Source organism: Spodoptera frugiperda, chromosome 26, assembly GCF_023101765.2.
Source record: "Spodoptera frugiperda isolate SF20-4 chromosome 26, AGI-APGP_CSIRO_Sfru_2.0, whole genome shotgun sequence".
Lineage (NCBI taxonomy): Eukaryota > Metazoa > Arthropoda > Insecta > Lepidoptera > Noctuidae > Spodoptera > Spodoptera frugiperda.
The window spans coordinates 13,920,553-13,941,895 of record NC_064237.1 but is presented as its reverse complement, the minus strand read 5'-3'; the positions used below and the strand labels follow the sequence as shown (position 1 = coordinate 13,941,895).

The window sequence follows — 21,343 nt, the reverse complement described above, 5'->3', positions numbered from 1 at the left end:
GGCCTGGCCTGGCCTGGCCTGGCCTGGCCTGGCCTGGCCTGGCCTGGCCTGGCCTGGCCTGGCCTGGCCTGGCCTGGCCTGGCCTGGCCTGGCCTGGCCTGGCCTGGCCTGGCCTGGCCTGGCCTGGCCTGGCCTGGCCTGGCCTGGCCTGGCCTGGCCTGGCCTGGCCTGGCCTGGCCTGGCCTGGCCTGGCCTGGCCTGGCCTGGCCTGGCCTGGCCTGGCCTGGCCTGGCCTGGCCTGGCCTGGCCTGGCCTGGCCTGGCCTGGCCTGGCCTGGCCTGGCCTGGCCTGGCCTGGCCTGGCCTGGCCTGGCCTGGCCTGGCCTGGCCTGGCCTGGCCTGGCCTGGCCTGGCCTGGCCTGGCCTGGCCTGGCCTGGCCTGGCCTGGCCTGGCCTGGCCTGGCCTGGCCTGGCCTGGCCTGGCCTGGCCTGGCCTGGCCTGGCCTGGCCTGGCCTGGCCTGGCCTGGCCTGGCCTGGCCTGGCCTGGCCTGGCCTGGCCTGGCCTGGCCTGGCCTGGCCTGGCCTGGCCTGGCCTGGCCTGGCCTGGCCTGGCCTGGCCTGGCCTGGCCTGGCCTGGCCTGGCCTGGCCTGGCCTGGCCTGGCCTGGCCTGGCCTGGCCTGGCCTGGCCTGGCCTGGCCTGGCCTGGCCTGGCCTGGCCTGGCCTGGCCTGGCCTGGCCTGGCCTGGCCTGGCCTGGCCTGGCCTGGCCTGGCCTGGCCTGGCCTGGCCTGGCCTGGCCTGGCCTGGCCTGGCCTGGCCTGGCCTGGCCTGGCCTGGCCTGGCCTGGCCTGGCCTGGCCTGGCCTGGCCTGGCCTGGCCTGGCCTGGCCTGGCCTGGCCTGGCCTGGCCTGGCCTGGCCTGGCCTGGCCTGGCCTGGCCTGGCCTGGCCTGGCCTGGCCTGGCCTGGCCTGGCCTGGCCTGGCCTGGCCTGGCCTGGCCTGGCCTGGCCTGGCCTGGCCTGGCCTGGCCTGGCCTGGCCTGGCCTGGCCTGGCCTGGCCTGGCCTGGCCTGGCCTGGCCTGGCCTGGCCTGGCCTGGCCTGGCCTGGCCTGGCCTGGCCTGGCCTGGCCTGGCCTGGCCTGGCCTGGCCTGGCCTGGCCTGGCCTGGCCTGGCCTGGCCTGGCCTGGCCTGGCCTGGCCTGGCCTGGCCTGGCCTGGCCTGGCCTGGCCTGGCCTGGCCTGGCCTGGCCTGGCCTGGCCTGGCCTGGCCTGGCCTGGCCTGGCCTGGCCTGGCCTGGCCTGGCCTGGCCTGGCCTGGCCTGGCCTGGCCTGGCCTGGCCTGGCCTGGCCTGGCCTGGCCTGGCCTGGCCTGGCCTGGCCTGGCCTGGCCTGGCCTGGCCTGGCCTGGCCTGGCCTGGCCTGGCCTGGCCTGGCCTGGCCTGGCCTGGCCTGGCCTGGCCTGGCCTGGCCTGGCCTGGCCTGGCCTGGCCTGGCCTGGCCTGGCCTGGCCTGGCCTGGCCTGGCCTGGCCTGGCCTGGCCTGGCCTGGCCTGGCCTGGCCTGGCCTGGCCTGGCCTGGCCTGGCCTGGCCTGGCCTGGCCTGGCCTGGCCTGGCCTGGCCTGGCCTGGCCTGGCCTGGCCTGGCCTGGCCTGGCCTGGCCTGGCCTGGCCTGGCCTGGCCTGGCCTGGCCTGGCCTGGCCTGGCCTGGCCTGGCCTGGCCTGGCCTGGCCTGGCCTGGCCTGGCCTGGCCTGGCCTGGCCTGGCCTGGCCTGGCCTGGCCTGGCCTGGCCTGGCCTGGCCTGGCCTGGCCTGGCCTGGCCTGGCCTGGCCTGGCCTGGCCTGGCCTGGCCTGGCCTGGCCTGGCCTGGCCTGGCCTGGCCTGGCCTGGCCTGGCCTGGCCTGGCCTGGCCTGGCCTGGCCTGGCCTGGCCTGGCCTGGCCTGGCCTGGCCTGGCCTGGCCTGGCCTGGCCTGGCCTGGCCTGGCCTGGCCTGGCCTGGCCTGGCCTGGCCTGGCCTGGCCTGGCCTGGCCTGGCCTGGCCTGGCCTGGCCTGGCCTGGCCTGGCCTGGCCTGGCCTGGCCTGGCCTGGCCTGGCCTGGCCTGGCCTGGCCTGGCCTGGCCTGGCCTGGCCTGGCCTGGCCTGGCCTGGCCTGGCCTGGCCTGGCCTGGCCTGGCCTGGCCTGGCCTGGCCTGGCCTGGCCTGGCCTGGCCTGGCCTGGCCTGGCCTGGCCTGGCCTGGCCTGGCCTGGCCTGGCCTGGCCTGGCCTGGCCTGGCCTGGCCTGGCCTGGCCTGGCCTGGCCTGGCCTGGCCTGGCCTGGCCTGGCCTGGCCTGGCCTGGCCTGGCCTGGCCTGGCCTGGCCTGGCCTGGCCTGGCCTGGCCTGGCCTGGCCTGGCCTGGCCTGGCCTGGCCTGGCCTGGCCTGGCCTGGCCTGGCCTGGCCTGGCCTGGCCTGGCCTGGCCTGGCCTGGCCTGGCCTGGCCTGGCCTGGCCTGGCCTGGCCTGGCCTGGCCTGGCCTGGCCTGGCCTGGCCTGGCCTGGCCTGGCCTGGCCTGGCCTGGCCTGGCCTGGCCTGGCCTGGCCTGGCCTGGCCTGGCCTGGCCTGGCCTGGCCTGGCCTGGCCTGGCCTGGCCTGGCCTGGCCTGGCCTGGCCTGGCCTGGCCTGGCCTGGCCTGGCCTGGCCTGGCCTGGCCTGGCCTGGCCTGGCCTGGCCTGGCCTGGCCTGGCCTGGCCTGGCCTGGCCTGGCCTGGCCTGGCCTGGCCTGGCCTGGCCTGGCCTGGCCTGGCCTGGCCTGGCCTGGCCTGGCCTGGCCTGGCCTGGCCTGGCCTGGCCTGGCCTGGCCTGGCCTGGCCTGGCCTGGCCTGGCCTGGCCTGGCCTGGCCTGGCCTGGCCTGGCCTGGCCTGGCCTGGCCTGGCCTGGCCTGGCCTGGCCTGGCCTGGCCTGGCCTGGCCTGGCCTGGCCTGGCCTGGCCTGGCCTGGCCTGGCCTGGCCTGGCCTGGCCTGGCCTGGCCTGGCCTGGCCTGGCCTGGCCTGGCCTGGCCTGGCCTGGCCTGGCCTGGCCTGGCCTGGCCTGGCCTGGCCTGGCCTGGCCTGGCCTGGCCTGGCCTGGCCTGGCCTGGCCTGGCCTGGCCTGGCCTGGCCTGGCCTGGCCTGGCCTGGCCTGGCCTGGCCTGGCCTGGCCTGGCCTGGCCTGGCCTGGCTGGCCTGGCCTGTTTATCTTTATCTTTATCTTTATCTTTATCTTTATCTTTATCTTTATCTTTATCTTTATCTTTATCTTTATCTTTATCTTTATCTTTATCTTTATCTTTATCTTTATCTTTATCTTTATCTTTATCTTTATCTTTATCTTTATCTTTATCTTTATCTTTATCTTTATCTTTATCTTTATCTTTATCTTTATCTTTATCTTTATCTTTATCTTTATCTTTATCTTTATCTTTATCTTTATCTTTATCTTTATCTTTATCTTTATCTTTATCTTTATCTTTATCTTTATCTTTATCTTTATCTTTATCTTTATCTTTATCTTTATCTTTATCTTTATCTTTATCTTTATCTTTATCTTTATCTTTATCTTTATCTTTATCTTTATCTTTATCTTTATCTTTATCTTTATCTGGCAGCAAAACACACAGTATAACAAAAAATGTAATAAACAAAAGAACCAGGTACAAGCCATAACAAAAAAGAAATAAAATTCAAAAACAAAAAAAGGTATTGGGTCAAGCCAAATATTGAAGTATTATTTATTTATTTACAATGTTTGTGACACGTATTAGAAGTTGGTTTTTATGAAAGTGAGTAGTGTGGAGCCTCATGAGGCGCGCGGCGCGGCGTGCAGCAGGCGCTGCAGCGCGTGCTCGTGGTGGCGCTGCAGGCGGCGCGCGCACGCCCCGCTCGCCCAGCCTAGCGCGCCGCAGCTCGTGCGCGCCGCCCACTGCAGCCGCGCGCCGCCGCCCCCGCCGCCCGACACCTCGGCTCGCAGCTCCAGCTCATCTGCACAGACGGTCGGCGGCTGGAGTATTGCGAGTACGGTTACGGTAGGCGACCTAACGAGTTAAGTGAATCAAGTACCGCAGAGCTGCGGCCAGGGCAGCAGCGGCAGCGCCGTGCAGTCGCGGCGCACGAGCGACACGCGGTGCGCGCGCGCGGCGCGGCCGTGCTGCGGCGCGGCGCCGGCTGGCTCGTCCGCGGCCAGCACGGCCCCGCGGCCGCGGCAGCCCGGCCCGCACGAGAACGACACCGAGTAGCGCCACGTCGTGTAGTTGCTGTGGTCGTCCTCAACGCTCCAAGAAGATCTGTGTTCCAACAAACAATAAAAAAACTCCATTGTCGGATGTCGAGATAAGGGAATAAGGGAATTTTAAGTGTGGGAGAGCTATGCTTCGGCACGAATGGGCCGGCTCGACCCGAGTGATACCACTGCCTCACAGAAAACCGACGTGAAACAATGCTTGCGTTGTGTTTCGTTGTGTGAGTGAGGTTACCGGAGGCCCAATTTCTCCCTTCCCAATCCCCGATTCCCAAACAACAACAACCCTTAAATTCCTAACCCCAAAAAGCCGGCAACGCACTAGTAACGCCTCTGGTCTGGTCCATTAAAAAAAATATAGTTTGACTATGACTGGATGCCGGCCGGATACCGGATAATCATCTTCGGGTGGAAATTACACCTACGACTCTTGGCATTTGATGTCAAAGGCTTTCTCAATTAATTAATTATCTTTAAATTATTGATCGCACAGTATACAGTAATGGCGCACGCTGTAATGTTGTAGGTACGTGCCAATAAATAAATAAATAACGCAACCGAAACATCTGTAGATCTCGTTGAAATTCCTCGCCCCGCCCACACCTCGCCCCGTTCTCGCCGGGCGCGTGCGGACGGAGGCGCGGGTTGCGAGTCAAACTAGACCCAGCGTCGGATATACGAAGCCAAGCGTCAAGTCATAAATCGTCGAAGTTACAAGTATGATACTAGTGACGTAACAGAGGCACGTACATATCGAGCTGGTTGGAGAAGTCGGCGAGCCAGTGCGCGAGCTCGGCGGGCGCGCGGCCCGGCACGCGCAGGTCGGCGGAGCGCTGCGCCGGCACGCGCACGCACAGCGCGCACAGCGCCGCCGCCGCCAGCGCCAGCGCGCGCCACCGCCCGCGCCGCGCCCACTGCCGCGACATCGACAACATCGCTGCGCCGCGCCACAGGCCGCGCTCTGCCACTCCAATCACTAATCCTGACGACGTCCTCGGCGGTAACGTTTCGTTCGTATTATAAAGCCACACACCGGCTCCGTGCCACGACACTCGTATCTTAATTAGTACATCACAACAACATTGAACACAATGTTTCTTTACAAATTAGTATAATGTTCTTATAAAAAGTTACATTCATTAACCTCAACGTAAGATTGCAAAATAAATATTATGCTTACAATTAAATGAGCTTTGACTTTAAAAGTAGTGTACTAGTAGTCGGTGGTGTGGTCGGCTCCAGTCCGCACTGAGTACTGAGTACTGAGCAGCGAGTGGAGGCGGGGGCGGCGGCCGGAAGCTGTGCCCGCTGCTCGCAGATAGCAGAGGCGCTGGAGGCGGCGTCCGCCCGCGCGCTATATTTAGTACTACATAAACACTGCAGCTTGTAGCCGCTGCGCTGCGCCCGTACACGTTCCAGCTCTGACTCATTAAACGCCTCGCCGAAGCGACGGTAGTGACGGTTTTGGCAACGTCACCAAGTTAGCAGCGTGGCCACGACCTATAGCTCCCCATGCCTTCCGAGAGCCTGGTGGCCTGGCGACGTTGCCACTGTAATGTACTTTCATCGCCTTCATATCAAAGGACGAGTTTACCGAGCCCAGGGTGGCGCTAGTATCGGCGTGTAATAAATGTGTGCAATACTTGTTACCTGTCAGTGGGTGGGTGCAGCCTATCGGTATCAGAATCAGTGCTAAGAATAGTTGTTTTGCTTTTCAGTTTTTGTTTTTTTTTACATTTTATTTTTTTCTTTTAGTATAAGGCTACATAGACCCGTTATACCAGGTAGAATCCACATCGCTGCAATATCTTATCAACATAAATGATATAAGCCCAAACATAAAGTAGTTACTGTACACGATTGAGAAGTTCCCTCGATTGTCGGTTTCATCATCAGGCCGACTCGACCCTTATTAAGTTTTTGTGTACAAAAATCTTTATTAAAAACGCAATGGACGCATTGCTGGCCCCTACAATTTTGAAAGTTCCCCTCGGTTTCCCTAGGATTCCATCATCAGATCCTGACCTGGTGAAAATGGGAGTCTCTCGGAAGTACAAATATAAATTGTTATTGATACATAGTGCTATGGAAGTGGCGTAGCGTGTGTCTGGTTCATGTTGACATTTGCTGGGGATCAAATGGAAATAAATTCAATTCAAATTGTTCAAATTTATTTGCTTACTAATTATTAATTTCACATATCAATCGACATTCACACAGCTTCAGTAACTATCATATCATATTCATAATACAAATAATATTTATTTCACTATTAAATTAATAATTATTAGTTCATTATAAAATTATACAAAACGCTAGAGTGAGGCGGGCGGCGGCACGCGGCCCGACCCCGAGCCGGGACTTTGTTCGACAAAACCTCCGCCCCACGCCCGACTCGCGAGCCGCGCGAGGTACGTGCTTCTAGTCCTCGACGTCAACGTCCGTCCGAAGACTCGCCGCAACAGTCCGCGACTCGGAGGCCGTCCGAGGCGGCCCGGTCGTGGAGTACGACGCCCGACGCGCGCGGCGACGGCGGCCGGGCGTCGGGCTCGGGCTACCTGCGGCGGCGCCGGCCCTTGCGGTAGCCCTTGCCGTACCAGCCGCCGTCGTCCGGGTCGGCGCGCGGCGCGTCCGGGCCGCCGCAGCAGGCGCACAGGTAGCGGCGGCCGCGCGCGCGCGCCACACGCGCGCGGCGGGCGGCGGCTCGCGCGGCGGCCCGTACCACAGGCAGCGGCGCGCCGCGTAGTGCCGCGCGCACCACGCGCACTCGGGCGGCGGCGCGGCGGGCGGCGCGATGATGGTGTGCAGGCCGGGGTACAGCGAGGCGCGGCACAGCAGCACGGCGCGCCGGATGATGGCGGCGGCCAGCGACCCCGCCGACTCCGACGTGCTGGCCTCCTCCTTGGGCTCGTCCTTGACGCGCGCGTCGCCCTCCAGTTTGGGCCGCAGCTCGGGCTCCAGCTTGGGCCGCAGCTCGGGCTCCAGCTTGGGCCGCAGCTCGGAGTCGGCGGGCTTGTGGTCGTCGGCGTCGCGCTGTATGCGCGGCTCGTACTCGAGCAAGCGCCGCAGACGGGAGTGCGCAGGCGCGACTCGCGGCATGCGGAAGCGGCGCAGGCGCAGTAGGTCGAGGTCGGGCGCGGCGTGCTCGGCGCGAAGTAGTATCGTGGCCTCGCCGGAGTGCATGCTCACCTGGAACAAAACTCATTTTAATTTTGTAATACTTACAACTGGTAGATTAACACACTGATTAATTTTACTTTGGCGAACCAGGTTTTACACACAGACCCACTCACAGGGGCCTGGTGACCTGTGCCTCAGTTTTTTACCTACCTCAGGCACCGGCGATCCACAACCAAAGCTGTAATTATATTTGAGATAAACGATCATTTTATTTGTACTTGGTTTGTGGAGAATTAATTATTACTATTATTTGTCCTTCTCCTATAATGGGACCTCTGGGTCCCAGAACTTCGGAAGGCGTACGAGAAACTGAAGCCAACTCGCAGAGGCCCGTTGAACTATTTTATTATAAATGTCGCAATTATCCCTGTATGCACTATGGAAGTACACACAAGGACAATACCTGGTTGAAGGTGCTTTTCCATCAGAGATGTACTATGCTATGTTACTATGGATGCTTTTGGCTTTCACCAATCATATATTATATAATCCATTCACCACTGCCCAACAACTCGCCACTAGCTGCCCGAATTCCTCGATTCCCGGAATAACAAAAAATTTTTATCAAAATGTAGAACATGGTGTTTAGCTTTGTTCCAACTTGACACATTACTAGCCAGACTGATTGCATTGTTCTTGATGGAAATTATACAACACACATATAATTTTGACCTTAGTTTAGTTTATGTTACGCTTTTTTCTTACTTTATTACAATAGTTGCCACAGTAGCTAGTTACTAGGTGCAAGCAGGTTGGACTGTTGAGGTAGTGAACACAGATTAAAGTATGTGCCGATGCACTCACCTGGAAGGAATGCAAGCTGTCTGTTTGGCCGGGGGCGGGGGCGGGCGCAGGCGGGGGGCGGGCGGCGGGGCGGGCGCGGGTGTCGGGCCGACGGCGAGGGCGGCCGACGGCGCGGCCCCGGCCCCGGCCTCCGCCCGCAGGCGCGCCGCCAGGTGGCCCAGCGGCAGCTCCTCGTCCGAGTCGGAGGCCGAGGGCGAGGACGGCTCCCAGTGGTCGGCGCGCGCGTCGGGCTCGCGCGGCACCTGCAGCGGCACGCGGCGCGTGGTGTGCGCCTCGGGCTCGGCCAGCGGCTCGGCGTGCGCCAGCACGGGGTCGAGCGCGGCGCGGTACCGCGGCACGCGCAGCCGCAGGCGCCGCGCCACCTGCTGCATCACCGCGTCGCAGCGCGCGTTGATCTTCAGCGCCGCCACCGAGTCCTTGGGCGTCCACTGCAGGTTGACGATGTACAGCGCGGGCCGCGCGCGCGGCGCGCTCTGCATGCGCCACAGGCGCGGGTAGCGGCGCAGCACCTTGAGGCTGGAGCCCAGACACAGCACGACGTCGGCGCGCGCGGCGTGGCGCAGCGCGCCGGCCCAGTTGAGCGGCCAGGCGGCGCGGCCGCGCTCCCCGAAGTGCACGATGGAGTCGCGCAGCTCGGCGCCGCAGGCGTGGCACAGGCGGCGCGTGCCGTGCGCGTGGCGCGCCGTGCGCTCCGTGGTGTCGAAGGCGCGCAGGTACACGCGGCGGCAGGGCGCGCACAGCTCCGCGAACATGTCCCCGTGCAGCTCGGCCAGGGCGCGGCGCGGCAGGCCGGCGCGCAGGTGCAGGCCGTCGCAGTTCTGCGACACCACGAACTTGAGCGCCCCGCGCGCCCACAGCGCCGTCAGCGCCATGTGCGTAAAGGTGGGCTGCGCGCGCGACACCTCCACCCGCCTGCAACCGAGCCGCGTGTCCACTACTGCCTCCTCACTAGCTCGCTCACTGGCTTGCTCAGTCACTAGCTCGCCCACTCACCCGACAGTCTCGCCGCGCTGCAGCCGCGTCCAGACACCGTGCGGGCCGCGGTAGTCGGGAATGTCGGCGGCCGTGCTGATACCCGCTCCCGTGTACACCTGTAATGAAGGCGCCCGTCATTACTACTTCAATAAAGCATTCAGTAAATACCTTAATGTTCTTTAAAAAAAACTAAATATATACCAACACAACAACATATGTTGTTTTATGTTTGTTCAATGTTTCAACATGCTATTTAGGACAGGTCCTTCCAGTGATAGCCAATATGATTTGCAAGAAAGGGTCCTGGATTCAATTTATATTTGTATGCTTGAGGTGATATGTAAGTACGGAATAATAAAGTACATTTGTATTTTTATTTTCATCAATTAATTAAAATCAAATAAAACTAAAATAATTTATGCACAAGCCATTTGAAGTCACATTGCCATCTTCAATAGGTTCACATTTCAGACAAAATATATTATATCTTTAGAAATACTTTGGGTTATAAATGTGGCTATTTACATAGAGAACAAAGAGCACACACCATGTCAAACTTTAAATTAAATAAGATTCAGGTGGCCAATTTTTTTATTATTCAAACATAAGTCAAATTAATGCAAAATGCAACCAAGTATTCTTGGGAATCACAACAAAGGTTAAGGGGGTCTAATTAAGAAAGCCTTCTCCATTATAAAGTAACACAAAACATAATAGTCAAGGAAGGAGTAGATAATCTAAATATATTTGAGCAGTTACCACCAACTGGTAACAAATTCGTGATCGAAAATCACACACTAACAGTGTCAACCCAATCTTAGGATTAATTTTAAAAGATCTATTACTTGTGGCCTCATGGTCCCTACACACACAGGAATTGGCTGCATCAATTCAACACTCAAAAAAATAACACTAGTCAATGCCTGCTCACCACCAGGTGTTTAGCATTCCGGAGAGCCCGTGCGAGGCGGCGACACTTATCTCGAAGCACCCGTGGGCTATCCTCAACCTCCGCGGCGCGCTCAGCAGCACGCGCGCGTCGCTGAGCGGCTGCCGCCGTCGTTGACACTGGCCGGCCGCGGCCCTGTGGAGCAGTACGGGCTGCAGCCGGGGCTGCTATGGCCGCTGTGCTCTCACCGCTAAGCCGAGCACTGGACCGCACTCCCCCACGGTCCGACATATCCCCGGCTAGTGGCCGAACTCGTTCCTAAACTGATTCCCCCGGTAACGCCAGCAGCTCATCGACCTCGACCTTTTATACATTTCGTTCGAAGCCGACAAACGATCGTTTTGCTCGTAAACAACTAGATACAACAACCGAAGAGAGTCTGTCGTTCGTTTCGTTTTCTTTCGTCAGACAGATGGAAGAACCACAGAAAAGACATAAAACGTACAAGTGCACAGACTAAAAAATTCTTACCCACGAACACTTGGCCCCAAAGAGAATTATACAATGTTATAGGGGTGGGACTTCTAACCCGTTAAGGCTAAGTACTACATCTAATTTTATCGGCAAAAAAAAAAATAGGGTTTTGAAAATATTGAAAAATAGTGAAACAAATGATTTTTTTTCTCACAAAACATTATCAAACATATGAAAAAAGTAATGAATTAGTTAGCCTCAAGGCATGTTGCAGCGCAGTACCGTGGTACCGTGACCGCGGACACCAGGCGGCTCTGAATGCAAGCATTTGTTGAGTAACCCACACGACACGACACGACATACAAGTTCAACGTTTACGGTTGCCCTGGTGGTTGGGGAACCGGCTGCCGCGCAACTTGTACTGAAATTGATTCTCACACAAAGCAACTCTCTGAGTGATCGACAAATTGTTGTTTCAATTATTGTTGTCCATTTAATTTGTTTATATAATTTCACGACCACAACCCACATGGGCATAATATATTTCCGGCAAGTAGAAATACAAAATTATGTCTGTCCTGTCGTGTCGTGTATGGCGCGTACGGTAGGTACAGTGTTCATAATTCAAAATTCAAATTAAAAACCAGGCTTGGTGCTAACGAAAACATCTCATTAGAAATTTTATTGATGTGTTAGTTACCGTTTGAAAATTTTAAGATGTAACTGAAATATTATTTCATAAACGTTATCCCAACCTATTTATTTTCTCTTGTGTGGGTGAGTTTTCAAACATACAGGTTCACATATAATCTCATGTTTTACTTAACTAGTTTTTATTATTTTTTTTTTATTTTAGTTTTAAGTTCGTTTTTATTTCTTTTTAAGTGTTTTAAAGTTATAAATAATTTAGTCATGGTAAATTATTATCAATGTCATAACTGTTTCCAAAGTTATTAAAAAAATAAAAATGTTTTTAGTTCTTTGTGACTTTTGCCACCATTGGTACCATCCTTGACATGTACTACGCTTAGAGCCACAGTTGGAATAATTGTGGCGTATCGCGCCGATCGCCGAATTATGCTGATTTGTAGCCACTGCACGACATACGATACAATTATATAATGTGGCTCTGACCATAGACTTCACCACAAGCATTGACAATTTCTTTTTCCTTGAATGGCAAGACTATAACTGTCAGTAATTGTCAATGTCAACAGTCACTGTCATGTCCTCAACTTCAAGAACAAAATTCTGTATTTGTTCCCTTTGGTAGTTTGACAGGTAAGTTTCAATCATATTTTTAAGGAGTTGCTGTAAAATCCGATTTAATCATCTAAAGTACTTTATTTTTGTAAAAATAAATATAACATAAGTATCCATACGTTAGATTTACATTACTTACAAGTGATATTTAACGTTATTTATTCCGTTTTCATTATTTTTTTTCAGTTCAGTTAGAACGCTGTCTTCAACATGGTACGTAAACACTGAATTATTATGAAAGAAATTTCATCCTATTAATTTCTTTATCATTTTTGTTGTATATCACACGATATCTGTTGTATTGTGAGAAATGGTAGGCAATTCAATTTAAATACGTAATATGTTAGTAATCATATTGATTCTGTTGTGGACTAGTCATAAGATTACCCATTGATCCTCGATTCCTCGAGGAGATGCCTTTGACCGCCTTTGCTCGGCATTGGACATCCTCAAGAGAAGGCTCGTGAGAGATGATGTTTATTTAACGTAAATAAGAGTATCTTATAACGTGAACTGTGTTTAAATAATTTTATTGTGTCTTTTGTACTCATGCCACCAAGCTGAACTATAAATTTTATTTAATAATAATTTAATATATATTGTGTATGTATATTTATATACATAAGCTTGTAACCAGCTTAGCATTTAGTCTTACAAACTAAACATGTAGTTATTTGTTACTGCAAATATATGGCATCAATGAATTGTATAAGAAAATTCACCCAATTCTGAAACAATTTAGGAAATATACAAAATTATGAATTAAAAATTAACTAAAACTCAAAGTTTACTCACATTAATTAATGGAGAAAAGCACAACTAGTTTCGAATCACAGAGTAACTCTTGGCAGTGTTTGCCCACACTGCTCATGATGAAGAGATAAAACATTATTTTTAGTCAATTAAGGATGTCTATAGCTGTCACTATAGCTATTACAAAAATTATTCATTTTTATTTACTTCTTATATACAGGGTGACTTTGAATTCGACGTATTCCTCTCGGGAGGTGATAATACAACTAATTTCCTACAAAAATAGCCCTGAGGTCCTTGGGCGAAAAGTGGCTAGTTTCTGAGATATTCAACATTTTTGGTTTTGGTAAAAATATCCCGAATTGATTACAAAAACATCAATAAATAAAAAAATACTGGTTGGATTTTGGTTTGTTTAGTTTTAGTCAGTTGCCAATACACCAGTTATCATTTATAAATACTAATAATGGCAGAAATATCATTCGTTTTAAAATAACTAGTAATTTCCTATGAAATTTTGTTTTGTTTCAGTAATTTGGTCAATAGATAACTGGATTTATTTCGAAAAAAATATATGACACTAAGCGTACAAACTATTAGAAAAACTTCCTTAGTTTATTAGCTACCCAGAAACGTAAAATTATTTACAATATTCCCAAAAACAAATGAATTAATTGATGATAAGTAGAGTGTAAAGGGAAAAGCACAATTTCAAAAACATCTTAATTTGCAAAGTTTTGTTCAAAACGATCTTCTCTACGACGAATACATGCCTGAACACGCTTCCTTATCCCTACGACGTTGACTCTTGGGCTGAATATGCGTCTTATTTCGTCACTATGTTCAAACATGTTTTAGAGAAGAATTTCGATGTACGGCCAATTCCGGGACTTCATGTAAAAATCAACCAGCGTTAGATTCTAGACATCGCGCTTGCCATGTAGTTGGATCCCCGTGCCAATATAACGCCTGGGAACTAAGGTATCCACCATTGCCTAGCAGTAGTTCGATAGTGTGCTGGATAAACTATCATAATATCCATTATTTGCCACAAAAAAGTCAACAAAATCCGAAAAAAGTAAGCCATCGTTAGCGCATCGCGGTTTTAATTCAAATGTTTGCATGGTTATCATAATTAATTTATTTGATTGGACCCTATTTTTTCATCCAACAATTTAAATGGTGAGAATTATGAAAAAAAAATAAGGAATGTGCTAGGATCAGGTGTTTTAAATTTGAATTTAGAAACAAGATGAATAAACTTATTCTACTTATTGAATTAATGTATTAATTTGATTGACGAATTTATTCCACATGACGATTGTCAAGTGCATTATCGAACTACTTTGCGGCAATGGTCGAAAACATTGATTCTCAGGCATTGGGTTAGTAGAGCGGTACAACTACATGGCATACACAATGACCAGGACCTAACACCGGTTGATTTTTACATGAAGTCCGTTGTTTATGCAGAGGGAATTGGCCGAACATCGAAATTCTTCTCCAAAATATAGTGACGAAATAAAACCCATATTCAGCCCAAGAGTGAACCACATAGGGATAAGGAAGTGTATTCGGGCATGTATTCGTCGTAGCGAAGATCATTTTGTACAAAATTTTGCAAATTAAGATGTTTTTGAAATTGCGCTTTTCTCTTTACACTCTACTTATCATCAATTAATTCATTTGTTTTTGGGAATATTGTAAATAATTTTACGTTTCTGGGTAGCTAATAAACCAAGGAAGTTTTTCTAATAGTTTGTACGCTTAGTGTCATATATTTTTTTCGAAATAAATCCAGTTATCTATTGACCAAATTAGTGAAACAAAACAAAATTTCATAGGAAATTACAAGTTATTTTAAAACGAATGATATTTCTGCCATTATTAGTATTTATAAATGATAAGTGGTGTATTGGCAACTGATTAAAACTAAAATAACTAAAATCCAACCAGTATTTTTTTATTTATTGATGTTTTTGTAATCAATTCGGGATATTTTTACCAAAACCAAAAATGTTGAATATCTCAGAAACTAGCCACTTTTCGCCCAAGGACCTCAGGGCTATTTTTGTAGGAAATTAGTTGTATTATCACCTCCCGAGAGGAATACGTCGAATTCAAAGTCACCCTGTATAGTTTAAATCATAATAATTTAAATTAATAGTATATAAATTATATTAATTAAGAAAAAAGTGTATGAAATATAATATATTCATACAAAATATATTAATCCACAATTTTTATTTTGAATTTGTCTTGTTTTATGTTACAGCCACGTGAAATTAAAGATATCAAGGACTTCCTACTGAAGGCCCGCAGGAAAGATGCTAAATGTGAGTGACTCAATTTGCATACATGATATAAGGTGTCTCTTATTTTTGTGTAGTAGATTAGTTGCTCTATTTTCTAACTGCAAGTAACTGTACCAACATAATCATAGTAGACTATGTGTTTGTTTTCTTATTAAGATATTTTGGAAAGAGTATGACAAATGTGCCATAGATATCTACATTTCTTTAGCTTCCTAATGAGGTATAACATGCTAGGTTATTGTTAGGATTCTCAGAATAAACTTTAAGCCAAGATGCTCAACTATCCGAATGCCGCCGAATTGTATCCTGAGTGGTGTTCACCAGGCGATAGTACAATCACCTAATTAGTTGGATGTTTAGTGACGATTGTTCAATTAACATTTGGACTAGTCATTCAACAAATAGCAGATTCAACCTGGTTATTTTAACATGTATCTATGTACTCAAAACTACATATTTTAATGAACTAGTTTAAGCCATGACTTGTATAAGTACTTCCAAAGTTATACTTATTATGTATGTAAAGTTTCAAGCAAGTTAGTAAAATGTAGTGTAAAGAAGTATGTACCAAGTTGATATTTGTAATGGTAGTTGAATTCAAGAATATTCTGTATAGATTTTTACATAAATACATGACTGCCTCGTTGGTCGAGTGGTCGCAAGTGCGACTGCCGAACAAGGGGTCTCGGGTTCGATTCCCGGGTCGGGCAAAGTAATTAATACTGGGCTTTTTTCGGAATTTCGAAAAATTTCTCAGTGGTAGCACGGACTCTGGAATTGTGTCCAGGATATGGCAATAGGCTCACCCCCTATTACATGGGACTTTAACACAAAATGGTGAAAAGTGGGTGTACATTGTATAGCGGCATTACGTGCCGTAATGTGCACCTCTGCCTACCCCTTCGGGGATAAAAGGCGTGACGTTGTGTGTGTGTGATTTTTACATAAAAATTTTTTGTTGCAGCTGTCAAGATAAAGAAAAACCCAGAGAATGTCAAGTTCAAGGTGCGATGCTCACGGTTTCTGTACACACTGGTTATCACAGACAAAGAGAAGGCAGAGAAACTGAAGCAGAGCTTACCACCAGGTATGTGCACTATATTCAATGTGTTGCTCTGACAGTTTTTCTCAATGTTATAGACAGCTTTATCAGTACCTTAGTTATCTGCTCACTTGTTTGTTCACATCGTGGGCCACAGGCAAAATATCATCAAATGGCATTACGCTGCCGCAATCAACACGTCTATAAGGTTCCATACTCGAATGACCAGCTCCAACTTAGCTAGCCAATCAGAGAGCTAAACACGTTACTGTTTCAATCGCGTTAGGCCGGGTGGAAGCGCGGCTAAGATACTGAAAAAAAATCAAAACCAAAGGACGCCCGCGACCCCAGTAGAATGAATCTTTAGAAAATAGTTTAACCCTTTGAACGCCAATGGCATGAATAGATGTCATGCGCAAGCGTGCCCTGTGCGCCACCGACATCTATAGATGCCAAGAAACAGATCTCAGAGAAAATCAAAATAAACACATTCGATAACATTTTGGAATCCCTAATATTTTCAGGGTTATTTCGTTGAATAATATTGAATAATATAGAATATAAAGCAACAAGCTTGGCGTGGAGGGCACAGCAAAGCGTTTATGCTCTGGCGGTCAAAAGGTTAAAGAATCAACCAATTTATGAAATTAAAACATTCTGTTGTTGACTACTCAATGAGAAGGGTCTGATGTTTTGCTTGTATGTGATGTCGCCTGGATTATAAGTCAAACATAAGAAAATTGCATCTGTTTACATTAAAATTCGATATTTTACACATATGAAAAATATGTACACATGCTACTGTTTTGTTGAATAACAAATTTGTTTGTTGCAGGTCTCCAGGTTAAGGAAGTGAAGTAATGTGACTAGATTAAAAAATAAAATAAATATACAAAATTATTGCATTTTATTATAATACAAATAACCCCTAACATACGCTTATTGTGTAAATAGCTAGTAAAGGAGAATGAATAACATAACTAGGACATCACAGGTACGTTATTCGTTTCAGTTTGTTATTAGGTCAGCAGCTGTAGCATATTACAATATTTTGTACAACAGGGCGCGTGAATAACTGACTTTTTGGTAACTATTTCTTTTTTGTGTTAGTTGCTAATGAAAGCGATGAAGAGAATAGATAAATAATTACAGACAATTAAATTGAATGCTGTTTTCCAAGAATACAAAATAACGATGTAATTTTGTTCAAAGAAACCAGTATCTGCGGAAAGATCCATACATAAAGCAAATAATAATTCCTTCTAATATAATGCGCAACCCTTGCAGCTGTGCTTGCGGGGTTAACGCGAGATGATACAAACGACGCCCGTTTCTATTTTCCTTCTAGCGGTTCCATATTACTAAAACGTTGCCTATTGTCCACGTTATAATGCGCCACTTTCAAATTATTTTATTTGCAAGAAATACATATTTTGCTAATGAAAATTTTTAGCCCTAAAGTCATGGTATTCTGCCTGCAGGCAAGCGTGCGAAGAAATCAAAGTCACCATTATAAATTAAATGATTACAATACTTGATAATGTTGAGTTATAGTTATAGACATATTACTTATACAACGTATATGTATAATATGCAATGTATATGCAACGTCACGTCTTTTACCCCCGAAGGGGTAGGCAGAGGTGCACATTATGGCATGTACTAATAAAAAAAACCGGTCAAGTGCGAGTCGGACTCGCCCATGAAGGGTTCCGTAGCAGCAAGTAGATAACATAATATAAAAGTTATAAAATAACTTGGTTATACATAGTGTTTGTATGAACGACAAAGTTATATATGCGGTTTTTTGATAATGTATTATTTCTTAAAAACTAATAATGATATCTCGTTCAAACCAATTTTCGTTGAAAGTTTCCATTGAAATCTACAGCATAGTCTTTTTATATTTCTCACTCTCTTCAACTGTGTGGGCCCAACAGTTTCCGAAATAAATCGCTGTGACATACGGACGGACGGACGGACAGCTAGACAGACATGACGAATCTATAAGGGTTTAGTTTTTTTCCATTTGGCAACGGAACCCTAATAATTTTTATTATCAGTGTATATTTTTTTCTTCTATATATTCTAATATATAATATTCTAGTATATTCATATCTAAATCGTATTGGTGTTCGTTAGTCTCGCCAAAACCCGAGAACGGCTGGACCAATTTGGTAAAGTCTTGAATTATTTGTAGAAATCCAGGGAAGGGTTTAAAAGATTAGAAAAAGATGTTTGAGTCACGAACTTTACTAGGCCAGCTAGAATTCCATAAATTCCTTAATAGTTAATAGGTACAATACAAACAACAAATCTGGAGCCAATCTGTTAGTTTCTTTTTGAAAAGATTATCCTGCATTCGTTTTAAGTGGTTTGGTAGGTAACATGGTTATAAACAGGATCATGTTATAGACATTTCTCTAAACTTCTTTGCAACAAGTTGGTTGGAATGATAGGTTAAAAACTTAACCCTTTTTTGTCTTAGCATGACCTCATTACGTAGCATGAAGTAACGCATGTGCCTTTTTGTAAAGAGAAAGATTTATTTTATGCAAATTCACGGTAGTGGAATAGTTTTGTTAATTTGGTACTCGGACCGGACACAAATAACATTTATTTCGGGTCAATTGAAACGTTTTTAGGGGTTTGCTAAATAGCTTACATCTTGTCCTTGAGTAAAAAAATATAGGTATATAATGTAATGCAATGGTTACCTGGTTATACCCAGTTAGTCTAGCTAACAATGTTACCCATCACCAAAAAAATTATAATACAACCACACCAGCTGGTTTTTTTAAATCCGTTTCAACTAGCTACACTTACTGTCACCTATAGTTAAACTAGCATTTTGCGGACGTCAGTTTAACGCAGATTTCCTGGCCATCGCAAAGATTAAGATAAAAGTAAATGATGTACTTTGGTGGTTCCGTATTCTGCTACCTACGGTGCTTACCCCTATGTATCAATAGGTATATTAATATAAAAAGCTGAGATTATAGCGTTCAAACAAACATGAGTTTGTTTGTTTGTTTAAACGCGCTAATCTCTGGAAATACTCGTCCGATTTAAATATTTTTTGTGTTGGATAATAATACATTTATTGAGAAAGGCTAGATAACATCATGCTACGATAAGTAGGAGCCGAGCAGAGCGGGTGAAACCACGCGGAATTTGGCTTTTGCCCACCGGAGCTCCGTTCTGTAACTATATCCGAGGCTAAGTGTGAATGTGCAGTGTCCAGCTACTTAAAATTCATATTACGTAGGTCAGCAATCGACATGTTCATTTTGTGTTGTGCGACCGTAATGTAGTCGGCTGCTTTGGTGGTGGTCTGCGAGTAGGTCGTTGCACTCATGTCGTTTGTGTTGCTAGTGGTTGTCGACATGAGAGGGTCCAGGCACAGCAGGTGATCCCGCAAGTCACCCCAGCCTCCGTTGCCCCGTGGAGGAGGCTTCACACCTGAGTTCACTCGGCCGGTACTACTATACAACATTACTGCCTTCACATTCGAAGGAAACATCCTGGCGCCAACTAGCCACAATGCAATTTGTTGCATGGCCGCGCGCCCGCTAGGGAATGTGCTGGTGGAAACTACACGCGGCATCTGGGTAGCCACCATATCCACATGTCCCTCATTGAACTTCCTAAAAGCGTTGAGCAGCGAGTAGCTCCAACTGAGATCGTCATACAAGCAGTAATATGAAGAAACCGCACTTATCTTATGCCACAGGCTTTTATTGAACGCCAGGCCTTTGTCAAAGGGAGGATGCCACGAGGACACTGAAAGTACATCAAAATCTAAATCTTTTGCGCGCGGCCTTCCAAAGGACAGAAGGTGAAGTCCTGGAAGGTAAGCCTGCGACCGCGTCATATACCGCAGCATGTATAGTAAATCTGGCAAAACGTAATCGTCCTCTTGTAAGAATACGACGGTGCCCTTGAATGTATCGGACCAGTCGAGATTGTTGAAGATGAAATTAGCTTTCCACCACCAGTGATGCTTGTGCTCTGTGAGGCGACCGTCGCGACTACTGCAAAACCTTTTCGTCCTCCCGGCTGTACTCACACAATCATCGGGGTCTATGCCCGGAAACTTGTTCGGATACAGCTGTAGCGAATAAGGATAAAATATCTGCATGAACCTACAGAACGTGATGCCGGACACGAGTTTGTTGATTCTGTCGTCATAATAACTGTGTGAGAAGACAAGCAAAACAGATTCGACATCGCGCACCTGCGCCAACGACACGATCAGGTACTGCAACCGCTCCACGTCACGGTGCACCTGCACCACTAGCATGTTCGTCTTGCTGGTCACTATGCCGTACTTCTGCGTCTGGAACACTGTGCGCTCGTAGTTCAGCAGTTCGATGGTGCTGGCTAGCTTGCTGATCTCTGCGCTTTGCAGTTCACAAGGTTCCCACATGAACTTTTCATTGAATTTGACATATTGCTGTAGGTGTTGCGGAACACAATCAGCGTGCTTTAACTTTGGATGAAAAATCTGCTTGTACAATATATATAGCAGCAACAAGAAACAACAATATACTGGGACTCCTCTAACTCTCGCCCTATATATGAGTAGTTTTAAATTCATTTCAAATATGTGACATGATCTAAGGACATAAATATGTAACGATTTTGACGATATACAGGTTGTCCCTGGAAATAAGGATCGAACTGCAAAGAAGAAAGAAATATTGCTTTTATTTTTCTTTATTTTCGTTTTAAGTTATAGTAATTTGTACATATTTTTTTATTACTTATTTAAGTTTACATTTAATAACTTTAACTTAAAAAAGCAAAGAAGTAATTTCCAACCTTTTTGCATGTTCACAAAAAATCTTATTCTGTGTCTACCTGGCTACTATGTTTTTGCATATTATTATTATGATGTTGCATGTTGGAGTGGGGTTTCAGGTTGGCTGAGTGTCGTGCCGTGAGTCACACGGTATAGAGCCACATATAAGTGAGGCGTCGATACCCCGGGCCACTGATACCCCGGGCGAAAACATTGTGGCGCCCACTTGAGGGAATCAATATCAAGTGTTAATTTTTTTGCTGATCCCAAGTAAAATTATATAAAAAACATCTTTCCTTTAGCGTTATCCAGAGCTAACGACGCAGACGTAGAAAGTTTTGTAGCTCCTCTTTTATATATATAATACATATACATATTTTTATATTTTATATTTTTTCATTTTTTTGGTGCCCTGGGCCATCGGCCCATCACGCCCCCCCCCCCCCTAACACTGCATAATCGTCATAACCACTCCACTTCTACGATGCGCCACTTCATAACAAACAAGTTTAGTGTGGCTTTAATTCCCCTAACCAAGGACGTTAAAACTTGGTGCCCTCGCGTGTACAGTGTACACGATGACGCCTTTCTTCAACGTTCTTGGCTCTAACCATGAAATGTATAAAACCGATTGGCGCGCCACGACACACG

General features: G+C 48.4%; 4 protein-coding genes across 6 annotated transcripts; 1 reads left to right on the top strand and 3 right to left on the bottom strand.

Moving 5' to 3' along the window:
* Nucleotides 1-3,656: 3,656 nt before the first annotated feature.
* Nucleotides 3,657-6,607, bottom strand: LOC118264046 (uncharacterized). Of its 2 annotated transcripts, XM_035576371.2 has the most exons (4): nt 5,374-6,607; nt 4,944-5,175; nt 4,016-4,239; nt 3,657-3,937 (listed from the first exon to the last, which is right to left on the bottom strand). In XM_035576371.2, the coding sequence occupies exons 2-4, from the start codon at nt 5,126-5,128 to the stop codon at nt 3,756-3,758; spliced, it is 591 nt and encodes a 196-aa protein (XP_035432264.1). In that variant the 5' UTR covers nt 5,129-5,175; nt 5,374-6,607; the 3' UTR covers nt 3,657-3,755. The 2 variants fall into 2 exon arrangements, with proteins under 2 accessions (XP_035432264.1, XP_050561130.1); XM_050705173.1 differs by having other exon boundaries at nt 4,944-6,607.
* LOC118264045 (NAD-dependent protein deacetylase sirtuin-7) lies at nt 6,605-10,578 on the bottom strand. Its single transcript, XM_050705174.1, is given in 5 exon segments — nt 6,605-6,869; nt 6,872-7,413; nt 8,286-9,089; nt 9,171-9,268; nt 10,084-10,578. Coding segments are annotated over 5 exon segments (1,815 nt in total). The 5' UTR covers nt 10,333-10,578; the 3' UTR covers nt 6,605-6,747.
* A 1,113-nt stretch (nt 10,579-11,691) lies between these two features.
* On the top strand, nt 11,692-16,785 carry LOC118264044 (60S ribosomal protein L38). 2 transcript variants are annotated; one of them, XM_035576368.2, is made up of 5 exons: nt 11,692-11,796; nt 11,965-11,991; nt 14,807-14,867; nt 15,811-15,933; nt 16,724-16,785. In XM_035576368.2, the coding sequence occupies exons 2-5, from the start codon at nt 11,989-11,991 to the stop codon at nt 16,747-16,749; spliced, it is 213 nt and encodes a 70-aa protein (XP_035432261.1). In that variant the 5' UTR covers nt 11,692-11,796; nt 11,965-11,988; the 3' UTR covers nt 16,750-16,785. The 2 variants fall into 2 exon arrangements, with proteins under 2 accessions (XP_035432261.1, XP_035432262.1); XM_035576369.2 differs by lacking the exon at nt 11,692-11,796 and adding an exon at nt 11,817-11,853.
* Nucleotides 16,781-21,111, bottom strand: LOC126912563 (alpha-1,6-mannosyl-glycoprotein 2-beta-N-acetylglucosaminyltransferase-like). Its single transcript, XM_050705172.1, has one exon. The coding sequence runs from the start codon at nt 20,486-20,488 to the stop codon at nt 19,133-19,135; it is 1,356 nt and encodes a 451-aa protein (XP_050561129.1). The 5' UTR covers nt 20,489-21,111; the 3' UTR covers nt 16,781-19,132.
* Between the last annotated feature and the right edge of the window lie 232 nt (nt 21,112-21,343).

What these genes read in the sequence shown, in the direction of transcription:
- LOC118264046 (XM_050705173.1), bottom strand. Translation starts at nt 5,128, where the DNA reads ATGTTGTCGATGTCGCGGCAGTGGGCGCGGCGCGGGCGGTGGCGCGCG. An exon ending in TTCTCCAACCAGCTCGATAT is followed by an intron (nt 4,240 to 4,943) that starts GTACGTGCCTCT and finishes GTTGGAACACAG; the next exon opens with ATCTTCTTGGAGCGTTGAGG. An exon ending in GCCCTGGCCGCAGCTCTGCG is followed by an intron (nt 3,938 to 4,015) that starts GTACTTGATTCA and finishes CCGTCTGTGCAG; the next exon opens with ATGAGCTGGAGCTGCGAGCC.
- LOC118264044 (XM_035576368.2), top strand. An exon ending in CCGCAGGAAAGATGCTAAAT is followed by an intron (nt 14,868 to 15,810) that starts GTGAGTGACTCA and finishes TTTTTGTTGCAG; the next exon opens with CTGTCAAGATAAAGAAAAAC. An exon ending in GAAGCAGAGCTTACCACCAG is followed by an intron (nt 15,934 to 16,723) that starts GTATGTGCACTA and finishes TGTTTGTTGCAG; the next exon opens with GTCTCCAGGTTAAGGAAGTG.
- LOC126912563 (XM_050705172.1), bottom strand. Translation starts at nt 20,488, where the DNA reads ATGAATTTAAAACTACTCATATATAGGGCGAGAGTTAGAGGAGTCCCA.